The 24,709-nt window shown below is 29.5% G+C and overlaps 3 protein-coding genes and 1 pseudogene across 5 annotated transcripts; 3 read left to right on the top strand and 1 right to left on the bottom strand.

The window, feature by feature from the left end:
• Window positions 1-272: 272 nt before the first annotated feature.
• On the top strand, window positions 273-8,596 carry LOC149060553 (uncharacterized; annotated as a pseudogene). The gene is made up of 7 exons (XR_016189602.1): window positions 273-389; window positions 1,334-1,484; window positions 1,611-1,813; window positions 1,999-2,020; window positions 2,540-2,741; window positions 7,610-7,747; window positions 8,006-8,596. The product of XR_016189602.1 is annotated as an uncharacterized LOC149060553 (transcript).
• Window positions 5,678-7,134, top strand: LOC149060554 (uncharacterized). The gene has a single exon (XM_089216793.1). The coding sequence runs from the start codon at window positions 5,713-5,715 to the stop codon at window positions 7,096-7,098; it is 1,386 nt and encodes a 461-aa protein (XP_089072919.1). The 5' UTR covers window positions 5,678-5,712; the 3' UTR covers window positions 7,099-7,134.
• Window positions 8,597-13,316: 4,720 nt separating the features above from the next.
• LOC107170385 (uncharacterized) lies at window positions 13,317-16,288 on the bottom strand. 2 transcript variants are annotated; one of them, XM_089216791.1, is made up of 9 exons: window positions 16,004-16,287; window positions 15,753-15,881; window positions 15,246-15,277; window positions 14,971-15,186; window positions 14,485-14,628; window positions 14,112-14,316; window positions 13,898-14,045; window positions 13,739-13,825; window positions 13,317-13,682 (listed from the first exon to the last, which is right to left on the bottom strand). In XM_089216791.1, exons 3-9 carry the CDS (start codon window positions 15,271-15,273, stop codon window positions 13,554-13,556), a joined length of 957 nt encoding a protein of 318 aa, XP_089072917.1. In that variant the 5' UTR covers window positions 15,274-15,277; window positions 15,753-15,881; window positions 16,004-16,287; the 3' UTR covers window positions 13,317-13,553. The 2 variants fall into 2 exon arrangements, with proteins under 2 accessions (XP_089072917.1, XP_089072918.1); XM_089216792.1 differs by lacking the exon at window positions 15,753-15,881 and having other exon boundaries at window positions 16,004-16,288.
• A 2,383-nt stretch (window positions 16,289-18,671) lies between these two features.
• On the top strand, window positions 18,672-23,624 carry LOC149060552 (uncharacterized). Its single transcript, XM_089216095.1, has 9 exons — window positions 18,672-19,107; window positions 20,855-21,291; window positions 21,353-21,484; window positions 21,613-21,767; window positions 22,200-22,256; window positions 22,333-22,516; window positions 22,582-22,914; window positions 23,057-23,397; window positions 23,461-23,624. Exons 1-9 carry the CDS (start codon window positions 18,739-18,741, stop codon window positions 23,622-23,624), a joined length of 2,172 nt encoding a protein of 723 aa, XP_089072221.1. The 5' UTR covers window positions 18,672-18,738.
• Window positions 23,625-24,709: the final 1,085 nt, after the last annotated feature.

Below are 24,709 nucleotides of genomic sequence, written 5' to 3'. Positions count from 1 at the left end.
TCTTATAGTCTACCCAGAGCGCTAGTAGTACCGGTGCACGTTGTCTATAGGAAAAAATAGAAAATCAAATTATCTTTTCAAATATCTGCATTATTTTCATCACATTTTTTTAAATTTAAAAATGATCAAATATCCATAGGAAGTTAAAAATTTAAAATTTAAAAGAATAATATCCCCTCCCCCTAGTATGTCTTGCACTACATATTAGATATTTTTTAGTATCTTAGGTACTTAATTCTGTTAATATCTATTAATGTATTTTAGACACAGAGTTTCTGCTGGTTTTTATCCTTGGTCAACCGCAGAAAGTATCATGCGCTCTGTTAGAAGATCTTCCCTACCTGCTTTGCCTCAATCACTGAATGAGTTGGCTGTTAAATTTGACAATGGTGATTTAATTAGATATACATGTTGCAACAATTCCATATTTAGTGGATCCATTAGAGCAGTAGTTCTCAACCTTTATTGATTCATGTCACCTTTAGCCACTAGAATCAAACACTGCGTCACACTAACATCAAAATAATAAACAATCTTAGCTGTATATTTATTACTAGGTACACGTGTTTATCGGACCAAAAGATTAAATATAAATAATACAAACTATTATAAAGATACGAACATTGAGGTATGTTATGTACATGACAGTGGTGGTATAGGTGTATAATATATTTATTATAAGAAATTATATGACTGTTTTCGGAAAAATTAATTTTTTACATTTTTTTTCTTTTCTTGTTAAAATTCTGCGTCACCCCTAAGCTAGGTCCATGTCACCCTTAGGTGACATGTCACTCCGGACCCCGGTTGAGAACTACTGCGTGAGAGATTTGGATGGTAATATTTATATTTAATTTTTAACTGCTTACCTATATATTAAATATCTTTATGAATTATAATTATACCCTGTAGAATTTAAAAATTTGATTAGAATTGTCAAAATTGCATATTATATATACAATTATATATAATATAATTTCATATATAATTACTATTTTAATTTTTTTTTATTATTTACTATGAATTTTTGTGATAATGCCTATTTATTATACTTTAAATTTAATAAATATATTATGAAAAATCGAGAACCCATAATTTATATCAGATCTTTATTATGTTTAAAATCTAGTTACACAATTAAAATAAAATTATGAAATAAAATAGTCTATAAAACAATAAATTCTTAGGCAGATTACAATACCTATATATTATGTATATATATGCCTACGCACAAAATATGATTCTTTATAAAAATATGTTGTGCTTTATTATACCTACTATAATATTTATTTATTTATGCAATTAATTTAAATTGTGTGATAAAATGCTTTAGGTAAATACAGTGTTATATTAGCATGTACACATCTAATTAACTTGGTATTATCGCATGGCATAACCGAGATCCACGCAGATGCCACATTTAAAGTAGTTCCGTCTAATATGGGCAGTCAACTGCTGAGTTTCATTTTATGATTGATAATGATGTAAGTTATATTTAATTTGATTGATGTATAATTAAATTTTGATAATTATTATTTTTATTTATATAATATCAATCTAACAGAAAATGTTAATTAGTAGTAGTTAAAATATGATATTATATTTTGCAGTCCATACCAATAGCTTACGCATTAATGGAAAGTAAATCTAGGAACTCATTACAATGCGTAATGGATTATCTGAAGAATAATCTAATTCCTAACCTAACGCCGTCATTGATAATTACTGACTTTGAACCAGCGCTTAGAGAAACATTATCTACTAGTTTGACTGTTGAATGGACACGTGTCTTAGGATGTTGGTTCCATCATAAGTCATAACCCGGTTAGTAACCTACTGTTGATTAGTACTATAAGTTGATATTTCATACATAAACTAATTTAGATTATTCTGCTAGAAATGTTAATGTACCTACCTAGGTACCTATTTTAAATACCAATACATTAATCTAATGTAGACTTAAGTATTTTGTTTATAAACATTTTAAATGTTCATGAGTAGGGTAAATATTTTAAATTTTGTGAATTACCTAAGTAATTAGTTACTCTAATTTTTAATTGTTAAGTTGACTTATTGGACATTTTTCTATGCATTAGGTATAATTTTTTATCTGACTGATATCCACTTTTGATGTCTAGTCTACGTTGATCTGACTGAAAATATAGCAAAATTATATTGTATAAAATCAAAATTATACTTATACTTTGGTTGAAATAAAAATAATAATAAAAATATATTGCAGGTATTTTTAAACATCATATTCTTTTTGATAAAATAGGTATGTTTTTTCTGAAAAAGAATTAAAAGTGTTGTATATTTTCCTGTTTTGAATTAATATCACTAATTTCTACAATAAAATATGACATTTTTTCGAATATGGTCTATTTATATTCGTTGGATGGATGAAGACAGCAAATTAGGTTATCACTTCCTCTTAAAGTTTTATAACTTTAACAAAACTAAATTTACCTATAATTTTACAGAAAAAATATCTAATATGTTAATCACTTTATATTTTCTTATTAAATTTAATTTACAGGCAGTATGGAAAAAAATGAAATCCCTGAATTATTTACCAACAATCAATTCAAATCCATACGCATTGAAAACATTGAAGATCCTTATGTGTTTACCATTATTACCCAGTGCAGAAATAGAACAAGGTTTTCTTATTCTCACAAAGGTATATGCTATCCACCACAACGTTCCATTGCCTAATTTATTTGAATATAACCAAAAGTAATTCATCATAATAATTTTATGTATTACTTTAACATGTTTTAATTATTAAAATACTCATTTTTTATTATGGTTAAAATTTACAGTTACTGGTGTAACGATCGAAATTATATTTGTCATTTATTAATTATTATGAACCATGATGCGATAATGCTCTCCGTCCCACGGTCCCCTCTTGCCACCGCTCATAGGTAACACCAAACAACACACACACACTGTCACGTATACCTACCTAGTACCCGTGGTTCGGATGACTGGCCGACACTGTATCGTATTATTAACACCTCATTAACGGCATAGGTAATAATAATGTAAAAATGTAAAGTTCACCGGCCAAACATATTTGATGATTATTACGCAACATTATTATGCAACGCTGTCCGGTGAACAACCCGCCCGGTCACGGCCATTTCGCATTAGTATATTTTCTTCGCTTCTACGGACCACAGCATGTCGGAGTAAAGAAGAAGAAAGTCGCCGAGTGCGTCTTCGGGACGACGCTCAACGGCCCTGAACGATGATGGTAGTATAATTTTATTAATGTTGTGAATACAACACACACACACCCACACCTTGGCCGGTGAATTTGTATTAATAAAAATTAAATAGGTTTTGACACCTTTGGTGTTCTTTGAAATTATATATTATAATATTCTGATGATCCGTATACGTATACTATGTTTTATGTGGATATGTTATTATTGATTTATTTATACGCTGGTGACCGATATCCGGAGCCATGCTTGAAATTGACATACAGTCAAATTCCATATTTTATTCTATTATGTATTTATATTTTATATTGATCTATTGTATCTGATCGGTGACCTTCAGTGGCGGCCAAGTTTTTATGCCGTATGGCTTTTCTTGGTCATAAATTAAAATTTTATTCCTAATATACTTTAAATAATCACTCCCCATATCTATGTTTTTTTTTTTTTTTTTTTTTAACTTTTTCCCCTTTTCCGAGTCACTTATTCATTTTATATGTAAAAAAAAAAAAAATCCCATATGCTCCGGTTTCCGAATCTCGGCTGTGGGTTGGCGACCTATGCTAGCCTCGTCAATGTGCACTCCACGCCGAATCTGGGTATGGCCCCGTGCGAGATGTTACAGATGGCGACCTTGCCAGGATTATTTCAAGTGTATATACCATGCACTGATGACCTGTCGGTCTAATATAATATCTATTAGATATATAGTATCCCACCATGCATCGTGGTAGTGTAACAATACCGGCCATGGGAGGTGTATAAATGTATATATGCGTATGCCTAAGTGTTGCGTAGAACCAGTACTGTCTGCGTTAATTTCAGAAATGCTCCGGTGATTAAAACAGTGTCGGGCTATCCGGTTCTCCACCATGCTGGGATCGGAGGATGATAGTGTGTGTGTATTCCCGTCGTTCCGGATGTTGCCGACCCAGCTCTCGGAGGTTCCATCGACATCCCATCGACATCGCGAGGAGGTGTTCGTCGTCATTGCAGTGCAGATTTGAGCGGCAGAGCATTAGGGCTTAATTTTAAGTATATTATTTGTACGCGTCTTTGTGTGCACCTGTATATTATATGTCTCATCCTATCTATTTTGGTTCTATTGTGTAACCGCTCGTAATTGCTTCTTATCGGTCTACCGCTGTTGAACGACAGTGTTAATATTTATAATTGGGTGCGTGTCGTTCCAGTACGGCTGTGCGATCGTTCCCCGATATCTATCTTTAATTACTACAACGTTTTGCATAATCATTAATATTATCGTATCTCCTCGTCCTAATTTATGACGTTTTAATAGTTTATTTTATTTGAACATAATATCGTATATATAAAATATATTTATTAATGATTTGGCGTTATCACCGATCAGCGAGTATGTCGACTTTCTCGTTTGATATCGGTATTGTGATAAAGACTTCTCCGTCCGCCGTATTTATTTCCGCGTTTGCGTATTATTTATTTCATAACAATGATAAATCAGTGTCATCGATATTTACATACTATGTATACTGCATAAAAAAAAAAAAAAAAAAAAAAAAAACCGTTATATTATATTATCTATGTAACCGTGATAGGTACGGTTTGATCTCTAATCATATTCTCACGGTTGGTAGACCGAACTTTAAATATTTTATCCCCGTTAGGCCCGTGCACACATTGATGTTTAGTTATAAGTTGTCCACAAATTGTATGTCCCGTGGTGACCGGAGAGCACGTATATCGCTCGCGTTATAGGATGTCGCACGCCTGTGCTTTTCGTTGTACGTTTCGTATACGTGTTGTTAGGTCCTCGTTGCATTACGAGTAGTATATAATTTGAAGAAAGAGTATTGATACTTAATGTGGTGAACAATTATCTATATATATATTTCTCTACTTTCTCTCATGAAATTTTCGTCATGATTTTTGTAACATTCGCCACCATTTCTGCGTAGGTGAATTTTGGTAGACATGCTTTCGCATGTATGTTGTCTTGATTTTACTTTTATTCCTTTTTATTTTTATGCGAGATCTCTGATGACAGTGTATATGTTGTCAATTTATTGTGTTTATAGATAGTTTGTTTAAGTGATTTATGAGATTACCCCGGCCAAGGATGATATTTGAATATATTACCAAATTTGTTAGTGTGCTTTGAGTGTCGTCCCGACGTATCGGCGATGACATCCATCCATAATATTTCATTAGTATATTTTGTTATTGAAAGCGAAGTTTTCTATCGTATTATTCTTATTATATATATTATTATAATATCATATATATTATATTCACTACTCTATTATATCATTTGTTTTTTTTCTCTGTCTTGAATTGCGTAATATACGAATCACGTTTGGTTGTGTTCGTGTTGTGTCTAGTCAACAGTAATATATATTTCTTTTTGAAGTAGTCATTTTATTTATCTTGAATTTTGATTCACTCATTACGAATAGACACATGTTTTCTGTATTGGCTGTGTGATTCTCGTTATTCGTCGTTGATGTACGCGGCTGGCAAGCGAGAGACTCGTCCCCCCGATCGTTTGATTGATAGTCTGTTCCCGCAAGAGAGAACCAAGATGCTGCCCGTTACGAATACTACAACATCAACCACACCATCGACTACGTCAATTTTGAGTACCACCACAAATCCTACTATGTCTGTAGTGACAACTTCTGGCCCTCAGGCAAAAGCCGTATCCGAGCAATCGAAAACAGACCAAAGTGTTCAATCGGTACTTCAGCAAATGATGGCTAAAATGAATGCTAATCATTCCCGAACGGAGACACAGTTTGAAACTCTACATCGAAAGACGGAAGAGGGAATTAATCAATGTATTCAGCGATACCAACTAACGGATACTCGTTTGGCCAAATTAGAGGATGAGAGTGTTGTCATAAAAAATCGGGCTATCCAACAAACCACTGACAAACAGGTTACCGATGGTCGTCTTAATACCTTAGAATATGAAATTATTCAAATGAGGAAGGAGGTAACTCGGTTGTCGGATCAGTACCGAGCATCGACGAACCCGGATCTGTCACAAATTCTGAAGCCCACAATCTTGTCATCTACTACTGTCCCTCTCAATTCGTCTGATAGCAATAACGTGTCTTCGATACCCCCGACGATCCCTGAAACCAGCCTCTTGAATACCTTTGATTCACAAAGATCATCTTTTTTGGGATCTCAAGAGCGGTTTCAGGACGCTGTAACTGAATTCTCCGGACAGATCAAAGTCATACATCCACAGAAGTTTATTGGTCAGGTCGATGCCTACTTCGAAAGCGTATTTGTGTCACCGGCCCAACAACTTATTTCTGTACATCGTCGTTTAGTGGGAGATGCACAAATTTGGTGTGAGTCATTAATCCCATCACCCCAATCATACGTTGAGTTTCGCCGATTATTCCTCCAGCATTTTTGGTCTTCGGCAACTCAACGCAAAGCCCGAAATGAGGTGTTTCGACCGTACCAATACACTAGATCCGACGGTCTAGCTACGCATGCCATGAAATGGATTGCTGGGGCCAAATACCTCAATCCACCAATCGAGCAATCTGATCTTGTGTCCACCATTATTCAGCACTATCCCACACCGCTTGGAATGGCCATTCGAGGTCGAGGACCACGCGATACCAATGAACTGCTATCAGTTTTGATGGAGTTTGAAGAGTCTGCATCATTTTGTGATCGACGTCGTGAAGACAACCAAGTTCGACCACCATTCCAACATCAAAACAATGGCAATCAACAACCACGCTATAATGCTCCTCGTCGCGACAATTATCGTTTCCAACCACGGATGCAGGCACCGGAGAACGCCGGGCCCCGCCCCGTAGCACAAGTGGATCTGTCGGGAAATGCCGACGAGACTCGTACGTAAGTATGTCACGTCACGAAGTCTCGCATATCCATGAACATACACAGATTGTCACAGATGGAGTCTTGACATAGTATACTATGTTTTATGTGGATATGTTATTATTGATTTATTTATACGCTGGTGACCGATATCCGGAGCCATGCTTGAAATTGACATACAGTCAAATTCCATATTTTATTCTATTATGTATTTATATTTTATATTGATCTATTGTATCTGATCGGTGACCTTCAGTGGCGGCCAAGTTTTTATGCCGTATGGCTTTTCTTGGTCATAAATTAAAATTTTATTCCTAATATACTTTAAATAATCACTCCCCATATCTATGTTTTTTTTTTTTTTTTTTTTTAACTTTTTCCCCTTTTCCGAGTCACTTATTCATTTTATATGTAAAAAAAAAAATCCCATATGCTCCGGTTTCCGAATCTCGGCTGTGGGTTGGCGACCTATGCTAGCCTCGTCAATGTGCACTCCACGCCGAATCTGGGTATGGCCCCGTGCGAGATGTTACACTGGATAAGGTGTGTCGGGGTTGATATTTTATCTGTGAATGGTGTCTCAAGAAGGACAAATAATAACTTGGAAAGCTTCCATAACTTTTTGAGACATAAGTTCTCTATCACACATCCAAATTTATGGGTCTTTCTTGGTAAGTGTTAATTTAATTTTTAGCTGTGTAAAAACTAAAATTTTATTAATACTTTGAACATACCTACCTATACCATTTATAATATTGAATTCATCATATTTTTAAATTTGATGAAAAGTGTATAATCAATGTAAATCAATAAGACAATTCTTTGTTCGCTAAGCTACATAATTTGATAATATAATTGTTTTACTATGTTTTTATACTAACAAACATAAACATTATAAAATATAATAATTAATTTGGTTTAATCATCAGGTCAGATATGTAAGTTGAGCCAAAAATATCACACTATGGTTACTCAAATAGCCCATGGTCTGCAACTGACTAGAAATTTAAAGACCAAGTATCTTCTGAATTCTATAAGAATAAAAAGGGCTGTTATACATCATGAAGCAGGTTTATTAAGTGTGTGGCAATTTCTAGTGAAATGTTCGCATTCCTGTGATGGATACGAAAGTAGGCAAAGACATTGGGTACTAGGTATTGAACATGATCAGGAATCAAATGATGATGGTCTAGGTGGTCTAGCAGATGACTTTGTTGAACCAGAAGTACCAGAAGTACCACAAAATACACCAGAAGTTGTACCCAGTCCAAGAAACTGTATGGTTTATTTAACTACTACTCCTGGTGATAATGTAGTTCAGCATATAGTTTTGCCTTGTGGTCACGCCTGGGTGTGTGAAACATGTGTTTCAGTGTTGGATGGTCAATATCCTAGAATATGCCCAGTCTGTCGAGGAGATGTACATCATTTTCAAAGAATGTTTTTATCATAAATAAAATTAATAATTAATAATTCTGTTTTGAAATGTAATAAAAGTTAATATTACCTAGTTACCTAGTTACCTGCATCATGTACCTATATTATTTACCTAGTAATTATATAATAGGTACTGACAGTGGCGTATTTTGGTTGATTTCTCGGGGGGTGTCAACATTTATTGAACCTCAAAAACAAAATGTTTAGTATTATTTATTAATGTAAAAAGACATTGAATTAATTTTTTAACAAATTAATATGTTAGGAATTGACTAGAAGTTTTACATTTGATAAAAATAGTATACTATAAAATAAGTGACAACACTAATGTCCAATATATTAGGACTTTTTTTTAAATGTCGGGGGGTGTCAAGACATGGAGGACCCCCCCCCCCCATAATATGCCATTGGGTACTGACTAGTGTTATACCTACTGTTTTATTTACTATATGTAGTTATTACTTTTTTGTATTTTGTGTTGTTTTAAACAATACCAAACTGAAAAAGAAATTCTGAGATGTGAATGAAATATAGGTATCATTATAAAAGTAATTAATTAAAGATTCTTTAGATGAAATTAATTTACTTTTAATATGATGGTTCGGGGATGACCAGTATAGTAGAAATGAGAATCTAAATCAAAACACATTTAATTTTTATATGATGAAATACAAGCCACAAGATATTAGGTACTACTAGATTTGTAAAGAATACCTATAAAAAGTGTTTTAAAACTTTTACCCTCATTAGGTAATAATTTATTTAAAGAAACAAACACAAAAAATAAAACAAAATAAATTATTGCACAAGTATTTGATGAAAATATAAAAGTTCCAGTGTAAAAAATAAATATAATATTGAATAAGCATTTTCAAAATAAAATGTATTAAAAAAAGATGAGTTTTAAATACTATTGAGTTTTAAGACAAAGCGTTCAATACCAAAAAAACTTTAAATAGGTACTTATCAACACTGGTTACAGAGCTTAATACATAAGGTAGGTACAATAAAAATTATATGCCCACTACCTATTGGCTATTACTTATTATTCAAAACTTTGCTGCATTAACAATACAAAAATATATATATTATAAGAATTCATTAAAAAAAAATTAGAATTTTTTTATAAATCATTGTATACACCTACAAACATTTAATTAATTCCTACTTATATTTTATATAACGTGATTTAAATTGTGTGTACACATTTTATACATTTAAAAAAAATAACAATTAAAATATATACACTGGATATAAAATACATCGAATGTGCCATATTCACATAAATATTTGTATGTAGGCATGTAAGGTTGGTATAATTATCTACACAAATTGATGCACATAATATTGTCTATAGTAGGTAGTATTACTTCTGAATTGTTATTCTTTTATCTATTATTCTTTAAGCCTCAAGGGGTTTCCACCCAGTCATTTTTACCTTTGTCTAAAGCCGGATTCCCACGACTGGTGTACTTGCCAAATACGCCAATAATTGTACATTTGACCAGTGCACGAATATGGTGCTCACACGTCTGGCGTACTTGACAAGTACGCCAATACCGGAGCACTAGTGCAAGTAGCCAAGTACACTGTTGTCTGTTCCCATTGCTGGCTGTTATACGAACCGGTCGTGGGATCAATAGTACAAGTATATTGGCCGTTCCTTTGACTTGTGTCACATTTACCGACAATCGCCGGGAACGACACCAGTGACAAATAATTGTACAAGTATGGCGATCCGACGGCATGGCAAGTAACCACCAGTGCCAAATATTGGCCAAATACACCAGTCGTGGGAATCCGGCTTTATACGTGACATATGATTTAAAAAATGGCTTTATTGTTTAAATGTGTTAAAGTTCAGATCTTAACTAAATAAGTACCTAGGTATTTAATTAACCTCAAAAATGTGTTTTTAATTTTAAAAAAAATATGTTTGAGGCACCTTTGTGCCTTCCATTCAAGATAAAATTATATTAGGTATGTACCAGTGGCGTAGCTAGGATTTTTCTTCGGGGGAGGCTATCAATTTTTTCACAATGGTGGTTTACCTAGATTCTTCCATAAGTATAACATGCAGATGCCGAAATATTATTAATATATAACAAATAAAAAAAAGCTATGACAATTTAAAATCAGTAAAATTTAAGCCTTTTGTAGCGTTTTTCATAGACCAATAAAATAATTTTTCAATTTTCTTAAAATTTAGGGGAGGGCTACAGCCCATCACCCCCTCCCTGGCTATACTACTGTTTCCAACTGTAGTTAATTTTGTCAATAATGCATTATTTGTAGAAGATGTAAAAAACAAAACCAAATTATACAAAGTTAGATATCCCTATGTTGAGAATCATTGGTTTATGGTATTTCGAATTCCGTAATTTTACTTTCCGCAAAATTACGGTCCGTGAAGTTACGTTTCTGAATATAATACAGTCCGGGGTATTACTATCCGTGATATTACATTCCAAAATTTTCTGGTTCCGTAATTATACGTTCCAATCTATTTTTTTCCGCATTTTTCTGGTTCCGTAAATTTACGTTTCAGAAATTTATGATCCGAATTACTACATTCCGTTATTTTACGTTCCGCGGTATCACGTTCCGTCATTTTACTTTCCGTATTTTTTATCATTCCGGTCAATTATTATCCGTATAATTACGGCCTACCGTGGCGATGTGTCTGGGCATTGGAGCCGGCAGAAATTTTTCTAGGGGGGGGGGGGCAATGTTAGAATTTGAGGATAAATATTATAATTTTACTAGGTGTTTTAAAATAATAACCTTTTTATTATACTCGTACACAATATATTATATTTTATTATATTACGACTTATTTTATACTTTAAATTTGTTGTTTAGTATATAGTAATTTATCTTAAAACTTTCAATTAAAAAAAATATTTTGAATAAGCCAGGGGGGCAAATTCCTCAGCTTGCCCTCCCTGCGGGCGCCTATGTGTCTGGCTATCGTATATTTTATCTTATCGTATTAATTGAACAATTAAAGGGAAGTCATATTATCGTACATACAGTCGTAAATTATCTTGGCACCATTCGGTGCTCGGAATAATCCGTAGATCGCCTATTTGGGTAGATCGCATACGAGGTACGACATCACTACCGGTTTTTGTTACTTAGAATCACTCATTGCCGGTATAAAATATAAAATATAAATTTTAAATAAGCTATCAAAGAGAAATCTTAAGAATAAAAAAATATCACGGACAGATCCATCCCTTTCATCCCCTTCCCACCAATCACATATATGCTCATGCATGGCACCTAAACCTAAATATGGCACTGACCAGTGGCGTAACTAAGAGCGATCAGAGGGTGCGGTCGCACCCGGGCCCGTTCGTATAGGGGCCCAAAGAATTGTTTTCTTTTTTTGACAATACCAGTGACGGTGGCCACCGCAGAATGAAGTTTTTCTAAACTCAAAATAATTAAAAACTATCTTCGAAGTACGATGTCTCAAATTCGTCTGTCAAGTTTGGCAATAATATCAATAGAAAAGAAAATTGTGAAAGAAATTAATACATCAGATATTATTTCTACTTTGGCAAATAAGAAGTCCAGAAGAATGTTTTAAGTTTTGAGTTAATTGTTATTTGTTACAACTGCTATAACTGTTTACTAATTTTTTTTTGTATGTATATAATATGAAGTATTAAATTAATATCTTTTATTAAAAAAAAATTTTTTAGTTATTTTAGTAAGGTGATTACACTCCCCCGGATTTTCTTAATATATATACCTGGACGATGGGGGGCCCGTTGAAAATCTCGCTCCCGGGCCCGAATTTTGAAGTTACGCCACTGGCACTGACAATATGCAAAGCTGACCTTGGAGTTAAGACACAAAAGAATATTTAATTTTATATGGTGGAAATATTTTTAAAACATTATATCATAAATACTGCTTTCTCTCAATGGCAATGGTATATTTAAATTATACGGAGTCACGATTTATGACGTCTATATAACATTTATTTTTTGTTAAAAGCATTTGAAATACTGACAAGAAAACTTTTTGCAAAAAAATATGTTGAGTTCAGTAAGGTTATTCAAATAATATCAGGTATTAGAAATGTGATAATAAACAAAACCATTATGGCATTATAAATATATTTAAATATGATGAAAACATAACTTTTAGAAGAATTGGGCAATGATGTGAATTTAATAAGCAGGTATATTACCAGCTATATTACCAATATAGACGTTGTTAGACTTATTAGGTTTAAAAATATGCATTTTAAAACCTTAAGAAACAATTGTTAAAACGATAAATAATGACCGAATTATTAATGGGAATAACATTATGGGAAATATAATATTGCCAACTGATGAATAACAAAAACACTATAATTATTAATGAACAGTGTGGTTTAAAAATATTTCATAAAACACTAGAAAAAGATAGAAATTATGTAAGAACTTTCAATAATTCCTCAAGAGGAGAATTAATTTCTTATTAATAACAAAATATCTTGAAACTAAACAAAGATCCATTGAATAGGAAGAAATAAAAGCAGTTTTTCAAAAACTATATACAATTTAGCAATAAAGCATTTCCTGATTCTTGGAACATCTGAAATATCTGAATTTTTTAGTAAGGCTGGAGAAACAATAAATATTAATTTAATATACAAGTTAATTAGTTGATTTGTGATTTATATAATTAAATATTAATATTAGATGTTAAAAACATTAATACATTATACAATTATTTATCAGTATTAATGCGATTATGACCAATTATGAAGATTTACAAAAATGAAAAACTGATTTTAAAGCATTATTTAAAATTATACTATCATTATATTTCACTATAAGTCGTTTAAAAATTAATATTTTATACTATTACAATTATTATTATTAATACAAAAATAAATATTGTAGATGTAAAATTTAAAAAAAAAATGTTGTAAAAGAAGTTTTTTAAACTTTATAAATATTCACAAATTAAACAAATCATATTATAGAATAAACATCAATAATTTACTTATTATACAAATACAAATACTTTTTATAATTAAAAAATCAAATGATTATTAAAAAACAGATCATTTTCATCATATGGGTAGTGAATTTCTTCCAAAGGAGATTTCCATGTTATAACAGCTATTATTTCATCAACAAGTATAGATCCATATTTTTTTTTCTAAATACAAAAAAACATTAGAAATAATTTTAATAATCATACAAAATCAGTTTTACCTTGATTATGGATGAATTATTTTCATCACAAATATCTGTACATTTTCTATTTTCAAATACACGATCAATAAGACAGTTAATTGTTTCCTGTAAGTGATTACAATTAAATTAAATTTTTAAGGTAATTGTTATAATCAGTATTATTAATCAAAACTTTACTTTGGCTAAGAACAGAAGAACATCTTTTACTTGATTATCGTATGTAATATCCCATGGGAGAGCTTTGTGTACTTGAAACAATAACCGTTCACCTATTTTGGATTTATGAAAATTTTTTCTTCTGCACATTTCAAAGCCTTCATATGCACTAAAATCGTTAAATAAATATGAGTAAAATTAACATACAACAAACAGTAACAAAAAAATGCCATACTCAGGTGTTAGTATAATTGATATATCATTAGCTCTGATCAAACGTATTTCATTCGATTTTCTTACTTCTTCTTCAGTTATATTTATTTTTAACTTCAAATCCACGATTGCATTCCTAAGTTTCTTAAAAATACTTTTGACTTTGATATTGCTAGGTGATAAGTCTTTTGTGGTAAAATCAATTGCAGTTAAAGCAGTAACTGGATCTAAAAATTATTTTATCATTCATCAAATGATAAAAATTTCTATTTTAGTTTTCACTGTTACAAATAATATAAGTGTACTAATAATCTATAAAACTTTGTAAATTGAATTACATATTTTTTATTTTTTTATTTATAAAACTATTCTATGAAATATAAAATAAATAATACCTGTTTTTACAAATTCATCTTGTAAATTTGTAATATTTTCTACAACATTTTTATCAATCAACTCTTGCTTATGTTTCTTATTTTTTTTCTTATTTTCATCAATATTACTTAATGCATTGAGTTTAAAGATAGTATCTTTTAACACTATAAAAATAATATAATATATATTAGTAAATTAGAAATACCATTGATTTTAAAATACACAGCTATCATGAGCTAAAGAATTAGAGTTTCTGCTGACTAAAAGTATGCTGTCAGTAGCTAGGTTTGCTGAACCTGTTTACATAGTGCTTACTGTGAACATATACAGCAAATCTAATGGCTGACAACTTAATTTTAGTCAGCAAAAACTCTTAAGCTATGGCTTAGCTGTGTATTTTAAAATCAATGGCTATATTCTATAAATAATTTAGGAGTGTTTTGATTTATCTGTTGATATATTTTGTTTAGGTATATTATATATATACTTTTACTTTTAATACTTACTATAGTATGATAGAATTCGAATAAGGATGATCTTATGATTTTCCAAAACATATAGTAAATGTTGGATTGATATATTCTGGTGATTAAGTAAAATTGCAGCTTTTCGAATTCGGTAAATCAACAAAATCATTTGTTTTATTAATACTGACTGAATTACCACAACTGTATCTTTGCGTGGTAATCTTTCACCCAAACCATGTATGATCTCACAGAGGTCTAAAAAAAAAGAACATTGATTTGATTCATTAGTTTTATAAAATAAATAAATCCCATACCTGTGAGCATATTAGTATTCATTTTCATGTTCCTAAAAAAACAAATAAATAATTTAAGTAGACACACAAAAATAGATTTTAAATAAATGAAGTAAATAAACACAAACAATTTTTAACACATTGACTGCCAGTGATCACACAATATGTATTATTGACACAGCAACCATATTTTCCAATATCATTCCAAATTTTATTTATAATATTTTAAATGAAAATACATTTAAAATTATTAATAAAAATAATATGTTTATTAAACCAAGAACCATCTTACTATGCCTCTGTACTCTTTTAAGAACATTATTGTAGCACCATCGGAAAGTATGATAATATAAAACTATGTTATAGATAACCATAGACAGTCACAAGGCAATCAATATGTTAACATGTTTCAATATGTTATATTTAAAACAGGGAAAAAATATAATGTTACTCAAACATAAATTGGTTAACAATTCTGGAGTTGAAACATAGAAGTTATAAAAAACAAAAGATTAACAATATCAATACTTTCATATTTTATGTTGTTCTTTTAAGGTTCAACATTGCAGGGTTGAAGTATGGCGTTTGGGTCTGGAGAAAACCCATTGCAGATATAGTTATAACAGATTTATGAACCAGCAACTAATGACTGAAGCGCTAGAAAATAAAATTTGTTTTAACATATCTTTGTAGTATGCCTCATGCAAAATTCAAGTCACTTGCAGAACTCTAGAAAGATTTTGATCGTTTTTTTTTTTATATATAAATCATATATTTACCCGTAGAATGTCACGATGATGACAATAACTTCAATGCAACATCTTTAGAAAATACAATAAACGTACAACAAAAAGTCTTGATTTGGTTATTCGGATATAGATTGAAATTTAACCATTGTTGAAAAAATAACTAACTCGTCGACTCAGGTCATAATAAATTATAATACCATTCATCTACCCAATAAAGAGTAGAACATGTAAAAGGTATATTCATTGTTTTTTTGTAACAAAAAAAAAAAAAAAATTACAATATTTTATGTTCCAAAATATTTATCTACTTCTTCGTTATCACGGATATCGTTACAAACGGGGGCTGGTACAGATTTCCCGATTTTGATAACAGCAGATATCATCAAAATCAAAATTCGGGAGATCAGTTTAGCCAACATTGGAAAAATAAAATTCCCGCATAAGATATTGCTTTTTTTACCCGACCAACTTTGCCAACATAAAAATACTAAAATCCTTTTTATTCGCCTTTAAAATATCTAAAAACCTAACTACCGCTTATCAATTATAACTAATGGTTATCAATATACTAACTACAAATTACAAAATAAATGGTATAATAAGGCATATTAAATATTATAATTGCCTTAATTGTCTAAGTATATAAAATTTGTTAGATTTGTTTGTATACAAGGCATTGTATGCATTGATTATTATCACATGCTACATCACTTTCTTTAGCAGATGGTACTTTAAGGGATTTAATATCTGAAAAATATAGAGTTGTAATGGTCCAAGTGCTGAACAAATTGGAAATATCAAATGTATTCTCTCCTTTATATTTTTTACTGTTTCAACAATAAATATATTTATTTATTTATTATATTATACAGTTTGCTAGAAAACATACTTAATATACAGCACTAAACACATTACCTTTCTTTTGCTACAATGATAATAAAATAATTAATTGATATAGTGAATTTCTTTTGTGTTTAATAAACAGAATAATCAAAATAATACATTAATTTAAAAAACAAATCCAAATTCTTGCAATATTCCTACACTATACTGTACTTAACTATAATAGTATAATGCATGGCACATTGGCACTAAACTTTTTTTTCAAGGGATTCTGAGCTGAGCAGATACATTTTATGCATTATTTTTTTCAAAAACAAAAGAGATTACTTAATTATATAATTTAATTTATTTTAACATATACCACACATTTAAATTTTATAACACTCTATAGCAAATTTTTTTAATTCTAAGTTCTCAATAGATAATATTATTAATATATGCATTGTAGGTACAATGTTTTAATAATGTTACCTATATGGCTAAAAGGCTGTTTTGTTTTATGTAAGTAAGGAAATATTTAAATACAGACTTCAAATAACTACTTTAAAAATGATGTACAAATTAAATTATATTTAATTTTAGTTTTATAACATGATGATCCTTTATGATTGAATTATTGAACTAGGTACTTTTTACTTTTGTTTGATCAATATAAATTAAATTATTGTTTTTAGTAATTACTTAATAAACTAACTAATAAATAAATAAAATACTTGTTAATTTTTAAAAATTAAAAAATATATTTTATAAGTATTTAAAAATAATAATTTATCTATTATAAAAATAACATGTGGGGCTATGTTATATGTTTTATATTTGGTTTATTTGGGTTGGACCATTTTTAGAGAGAGCTAAAGCCTTCCCTCGCCACCCCTTAGTACAGTGCTTGAGAATTATAGAATGTAATCATAAGCTATTAAAAATTAAGTTCGATTAAAATGAACATTAAGTTTATGAGTAATGAAACATATACCTCAACACACAACAACATTTTAGAATAAACATATTTTATCATGTTAAATTAATTTTTACCATAATGTGTGATGAAAAGAACTTATAATGCCAAATTCATGGGCACAACTAGACCAATATTTTTTGGGGTGCACAAATAGTGAAAAGCTCACTGACCCATAGAGGCAAAGCCCCCGCACCACCACACCATTCATCCCATTAGTTTTCATATTACATTTATAAAAAAAAAATAACTGCTAATGTAAAATATATACAATAACATACATACTTTGTTTTTATAGTGGTACCTAATACAATTTATAGGTTAACAAAATTAAATGATCAAAATGAGAACTAAATATTTTAACATGATTTTGCTTGAATGAAAATTATATTTATTTGAAATTTGTTCACTTTTCAAACTATTTGTTATATATCGCTCAATATTTAATATTTATGAATTGGTAACAATCTTTGTTGTATCCCTTGAAAGAATAAAGTGACACAAATCAAAATATAAAATATATCTTTCATAAGTATTCGAGTATTTATTCCAAACACTTTTCAAAAGTATTTTACACAAGACTACATGGATGTGTTAAACTGTGTAGCTATGTCTACAGTTAATATTGTAGACAATGTTTTTATTGGATGAATAAAATTGGTATTTATTGGTAATTATAGTAAATATAAATTCTAATACCGGCGAAAAATCATTAAATAATATAAGACCTGTCGAGTAAGTGTCCAGCACTTTTTTTTAAAACTTTTAATTTTATAAAATTGAAAATTAAAATTAAAAAATAATTTTTAATTTTTAAAGTGTGAAATGTAGTGGTCGCCGTTTAGTTGATATAATGTTTTTATTTGATGCCATTAAAAATATTGACCACCACCCATTCGATTGTACTTTCAAAAACTTAATTTTGGTAAAAGAAATCAGAAATGGATTTTTTTCTGAATTCGTTTTTATGTGTAATTTTTGTAACAAACAAGAAATAATTACAAATGAAGATCGTGCTAGTATGCCTGTAAATTCGGCAATGGTGGCTGCAATCGTAAATACTGGACAAGGGTATACACAACTAGACACATTTTCAGCTTTTTTAAATATGCCTAATATGAGTAATCCGTTATATCAAAAAATTCATAATGACTTAATTAAACATACCGAGAACACAGCTATAGAAGCAATGGAAATGGCTGGTAAAGAAGAGGCTAGACTTGCAGTGGAAGAAAATAACGTAAATGAAAATGGAATACCACTAATTACGGTTGTAGCAGACGGTACATGGTCTAAAAGGTCTTACAAAAGTAACTACAATGCCCTTTCTGGTGTAGTAAGTATTATTATTATATTATTTTTATATTATCGTAAATCATTTTTTTAAATTTTTATTGGTAGAATTGAATTAATATTTTTAGTGTGACTTAAAAACAAATAGGCGTAGATACTTAAATTTTTCACCAAATCTTTAAAATTGCATTCTTAATACATGATAAAATTTTCAGAATATTTTAAATATTTTTTAACAATTTATAGACATTTCAAATTTTATTTGTATTGTATTATTTGTGTTGATTTTACTATGTTGTGTTTTTATTTTGTCTGTGTTCACGAGAAATTGTCGAAATAATGCTTCGATTTTAAACTTCAGTAGCTTTTCCGGTTCGAAAGTGAATCTAGTTGGTGCATTTTTGAAAAAATCGATTTTAGATATTGGTGTAACTCTAAAACAAATTACCATAGAAACATGACATTTTCACTGAATGTTTATACTGGCATTTTCTATACATGATAAAATTTTCAATCTTTTTTAGTTTTTTTTTCTATAAATTCAAAATTTGATACAATACTTCTAATATATTTTCGCAATAGTAGTTAAAAAATATTAAAAATACATGGTCACAATTTTTTTTAATAAGCATTGAAAGTTCGAATTTTGACAAAATACGTAAAAATCACGAAAATTTGCCATTTATTTTGAGTAAGAAATTCATAAAAATTTTTCTTTTTAAATCTAAGGTTTGAAAATTCTATACAAGATTCTTCATGAATATGTCTACATTTATCAAGTAAAAAATTTCTACCGGAAAGTCAAAATAAATTTTTGAGCATTTAAATTACAATATTAGATATTCACTCAATTTCTATTGTACTGATATTCTTATTTTGTTCTTATATAAAAACGAATAATTGTAGAAATTTGAAATTTACACCAAATATTTATTTCATCAATTCCTATACTTGATAAAATTTTCTAAATATTTTATCAATTTTTAAGTTATTTATAGACGTTTGAAATTTTCCGTTTTTTAGTTTTTTATTCTATAATTGTCAATAAAATTTTATTCGTTGGGTCAAAAAACTTGAAAATTTAATACAAGGTTCCCCATAAGTTAATATAATAGCAGATAGAAAATATTTAAATACATAGGCACGATTTTTTTTTATAACCATTTAAAGTTAAAATTTTGACAAAATTTGTGTAATTGAAAATTTACAAATTCTTTAGTTGTTAAAAATTTATAAAATGCTTAACTTTTATAGCTAAGGATGGAAAATTTGAAGCAAGGTTCCATGTAACATAATGGATCTAATTTGATTAATTTGAAAATTGTTTTATTTATAGGTACCTACATTTTTTTTAAAAATAATAACAATATAATTAACATTGTATAAAAATCCAAGAGTGACAACTCGTCTCCGATCAGAATCGTTTTTCGTATACAATGATATTATATCATTGAATTCAAATTTGATACCATCCATTACAGTAACCACTATTAAACTACTGTACAGTATAGAGCGACATCCACTTCTTACCCGCATTTTTGATTTTTGAAACTATAAATTTTTCGTTAGCTAAAAAAAGCTTAAAAATAGTAATTTAAAGTATCATAAATATTGAATTTACCTAATATAAAAAGTTAAGTAACTCTTCAAATATTTTTTTATAAAAGGGTTAAGTAGCGTTAAATTTGTCGAAATTACGTAAGCTTTCGTAGTATTTTATGGTTAAAAAATTATAAAATATTCAATAAGTCGTTTTTAAAAATAATAACATTATAAATTATTTTATATAGGCGACAATTATTGGATACCGAACAAAAAAAATACTTTTTATGGGAATTCGAAATAAATTTTGTGCTGTTTGTCAAAAAGCTGAATCCAACGAGAAAGAAGTTTCTGTTCATAAATGTTTTAAGAACTGGGAAGGAACTTCCACTTCAATGGAAGCAGACATTATTGTTGAAGGTTTCCGCCAAAGTATGTCAATGCACAATGTAATTTTTAATAAACTTATTGGTGACGGGGACTCAAGTGTCATGAAAAAATTATCATTGGCAAAACCTTATGGACCCGATATATTTATTAAAAAAATAGAATGTGTAAATCATAATATTCTAAGAAATTATTGTAACCGTATTGTGGATATATCCACTCGTCGGAAGAGTACCTCCGGGATAGTAGTACCAGGAGTTTTGAGGAAAATTTTAAAAGATAGACGACTTAAATTACGGTTATGAGTTTTTATGAATAATTAACAAACCTATGTATAATAATAATTTTTTTTTTTAAAGATGTGCAGTGACGAAGGCAATAGCTTTTAGAAAAGAAATGAATCTTAGTCACAATGAAAAAGTCGCGCTTTTAAAACGTGATATTTTAAATAGCCCATACCATGTATTTGGCTACCATGATGATTGTGCTAGGTAATTAATTTTTTTTTAAATTGTTACAAACCAAATTGTTACAAACCAAATGAACAATAATTATTTTTAAAATTAAGTTAGTGGGTTACAATACATATATGTATAAATTATATTTTATTTATTTTTAGTTATTTTTGTAAAGGCCCGAAAGAAAATGAAGTTAATCTAGTTCCTCAAATGCAAACTTCTGGATTATGGGCTGATATCTTAGGGGCCAGAAATATAGTTGCACATCATGTATCGAGCCTGATCTATAACGTCAATAACAATGTGGTTGAAGGTTTTAAGAGGACGTTTCACCCGCATGTGTTGTCTCCGTCTTACAAGTGCGTAACATTGCAAAAACTGTTTCGCGCGGGAAAGAACCGAGAATGATACAGTTATAACTAAGAAATGAAATTTTCATCACATAAAAAGGAGAATTTTGTCTGTGCAATATCGTTTTTATTTTTTCGATATCAGAACTACAAAAAAAGTTATTCGTGCTTAAAAAACGCAAAATTAATGTATTATAAAACAATAAGAATTTTTTTTGTATAAGTGATATCGAAAAAATAAAAACGATATTGCACAGAAAAAAATCTCCTTTTTATGTGGTGAAAATTTCGTTTCTTAGTTATAACTGTATCTTTCTCGGTTCTTTCCCGCGCAAAACAGTTTTTGCAATGTTACGCACTTGTAAGACGGAGACAACACATGCGGGTGAAACGTCCTCTTAATAACGTCATTGCCAAGTACGTTGGTGGTAAAAGAATCAACTTTTCTTTACGAGGTATAATATTATTATAAAAGCATATCATATTGTAGGTAATTTTGTATTTTTTTTAAATCTTGAATTATTATTTTAGGATCGTATGGTGCTAGGTGTCATACTGCAGTGACATCGTTTAATTTGGGATCTAACTACATTAGTCAGTTACATAAAAAAATGACTAATTTAAGTCCTGGTATAATTACAAAAAAATATATTAAAAAAGTTGATAAAATGCGCGAATTATCAAGAAGACGACGTTTAAATTTTAAAAAACCGACGTAATTTAATTTATATATTTAAAAAAAACCAATATCACGTTACAACCACTTAATATTATTTATAGATTTACAATGAATAAGCGTAAATTATTTTCTGGACCCGATGATGATTATGGAGCTGTGAAAATGGGTTGCGAAATAATTGATATGCCTTTTGATGAGTATCAAAATAAAAAGGAACTATTTTTGAAAAAAATAACATTAAAATCTGAAGAGATAGTAGCAATTGAACGAAGTACAATTGGACAGCAAGATAATGATATGTGGCAACATTATAGAAAATATCGACTAACGGCGTCTAACTTTGGAAAGGTTTGTAAGCTTCGACCAACATTTTCCCGTGCAAATACTGTAAAGCATATTTTGTACGATATTTTTCAAGGAAGTTCAGCTACGAGGTAAGCTAAAGTTTTTTAATGATTGAGACGTAGTTACTAAATATTATTTATTGATTTATTTTAATTTATAACTATAATTTGTAACTATGTTAGATTAGTATGCATTATATTAAAATATTATTTTGTTTAACATTTAACATAGGTATGGAATCGAAAATGAGTCAATTGCCAGAAACGCCGTTCAAGAAACTTTAGGAATAACTATACAGTTAGCAGGTTTATTTATTCATAAATCCCTGCATTATTTGGCTGCGAGTCCGGACGGGTTAATAAACGAAGACTCGATAATAGAAATAAAATGTCCGTCGAGTATAAAAGAATACACACCACAGGAAGCTGTTACTCTCAAAAAATTAAAGTATATGACTGATTATAAGGGAAAGCTTGTTTTAAAAAAAACAGACAATTATTATTTCCAAGTACAGGGCCAACTTAATATTACAGAAAAAAAATATTGTTATTTTGTTGTATGGAGTCCCAAAGGTAATCAAATTATTATATACCTAGTCGTTTTTTGTCGTTTTTAAATGTATATGATTTTGGCAGGTTTTGTGATAGATAAAATACCTAGAGATGAATCATTTTGGAATACTAAAATTGAACCATTTGTTACTCGATTTTATATGGAGTCATTACTTCCAGAAATAATCGATTCTAGGTTTGATCGAGGATTACCAATAAGACCAGGCATTCCCGAAAAAATTGTTTAATTCTGTAACCTTTAGTTTTTAATTTTATATTAATTAATACATCTTGATTTTTTGTATATTTATTTATGTTTTGCAATACAAGAAATTTAAACAAGCAAAAATTGCACACTTCTTATAAGCTAAAAGCTTGTGTTGGAATTAATTAATAATTAGATGTTATAAATATTCGTTCTAAAACTTTTTTTTTATAAAATTTTTATTTTTAACTATATGAATGAATTATTTGTGATTTTTATTTTATGCAATTATTTAGCAGACCTAATATGGGTCACACACGCATACTACTCTAATTGCGACTTAATGACTATTGTTATTGTATTATTAGATAAAGTTAGTTGACTAAAACCGGTTTTCGATATTTTGATGAATATCGCACCGTTGTTGAATATGCGGGTAGTAGTGGTGGCGTGTTGGACACTCACACAAATGAGCATTTACTACTCACACAACAGCAGTAAGCGACTTCAACTGTTAAACTAAATGCCTATCGTTTACTCCTTAGAAATGGAGCACTTCCAATCCCCTTAAGCGATTTCGTAAAAATTTAAAATTCAAAAGCACTTAAAATTTTTCCTATAATGATGCTTCGAGTTTTCTCTATAACTACTTGAAGAAAAACTTATAGAAAACTTAGTGTTGTATTTTTAATCCTTAGTTATAAACGCAAAAAAATTTATAATTTTTCAACTTCAAAATTACTTGCAAATTTTCGCGTTTTCGCAGATTTCGTAAAGATTTCAACTGTAAATGCTTATAAAAAAAAATTGTCTCTAATGATTTTTAATTTTTTTTAGCTACAATAATAATAACTCATGAAGAACCTTGTTTTAAATTTTCAAGTTTTTTTGGTCATCCCAAATTTTTTTTACTGACCCTTCAAAAAAAAATTATCATAAAAATCGAAAATTTCAATGGTCTATAAATAACTCAAAAACAGTCAAAGCATTTTGAAAATTAAACTGTATATAGATAATACTAACATAAACATTTGGTGAAAATTTCAAGTATTTAAAGTGGTTAGTTTTTTAATTGCAACCATATAAGTAAACTAATTTGGTCGAAAACTGGTTTTGCTCATTTTTTTT

The sequence above is a fragment of the Diuraphis noxia genome, unplaced genomic scaffold (assembly GCF_037042655.1).
Source record: "Diuraphis noxia isolate RWA-SAM2 unplaced genomic scaffold, SU_Dnox_SAM2 contig0001, whole genome shotgun sequence".
In the NCBI taxonomy this organism is placed as follows: domain Eukaryota; kingdom Metazoa; phylum Arthropoda; class Insecta; order Hemiptera; family Aphididae; genus Diuraphis; species Diuraphis noxia.
This window is presented reverse-complemented; position numbering and strand designations above follow the sequence as displayed.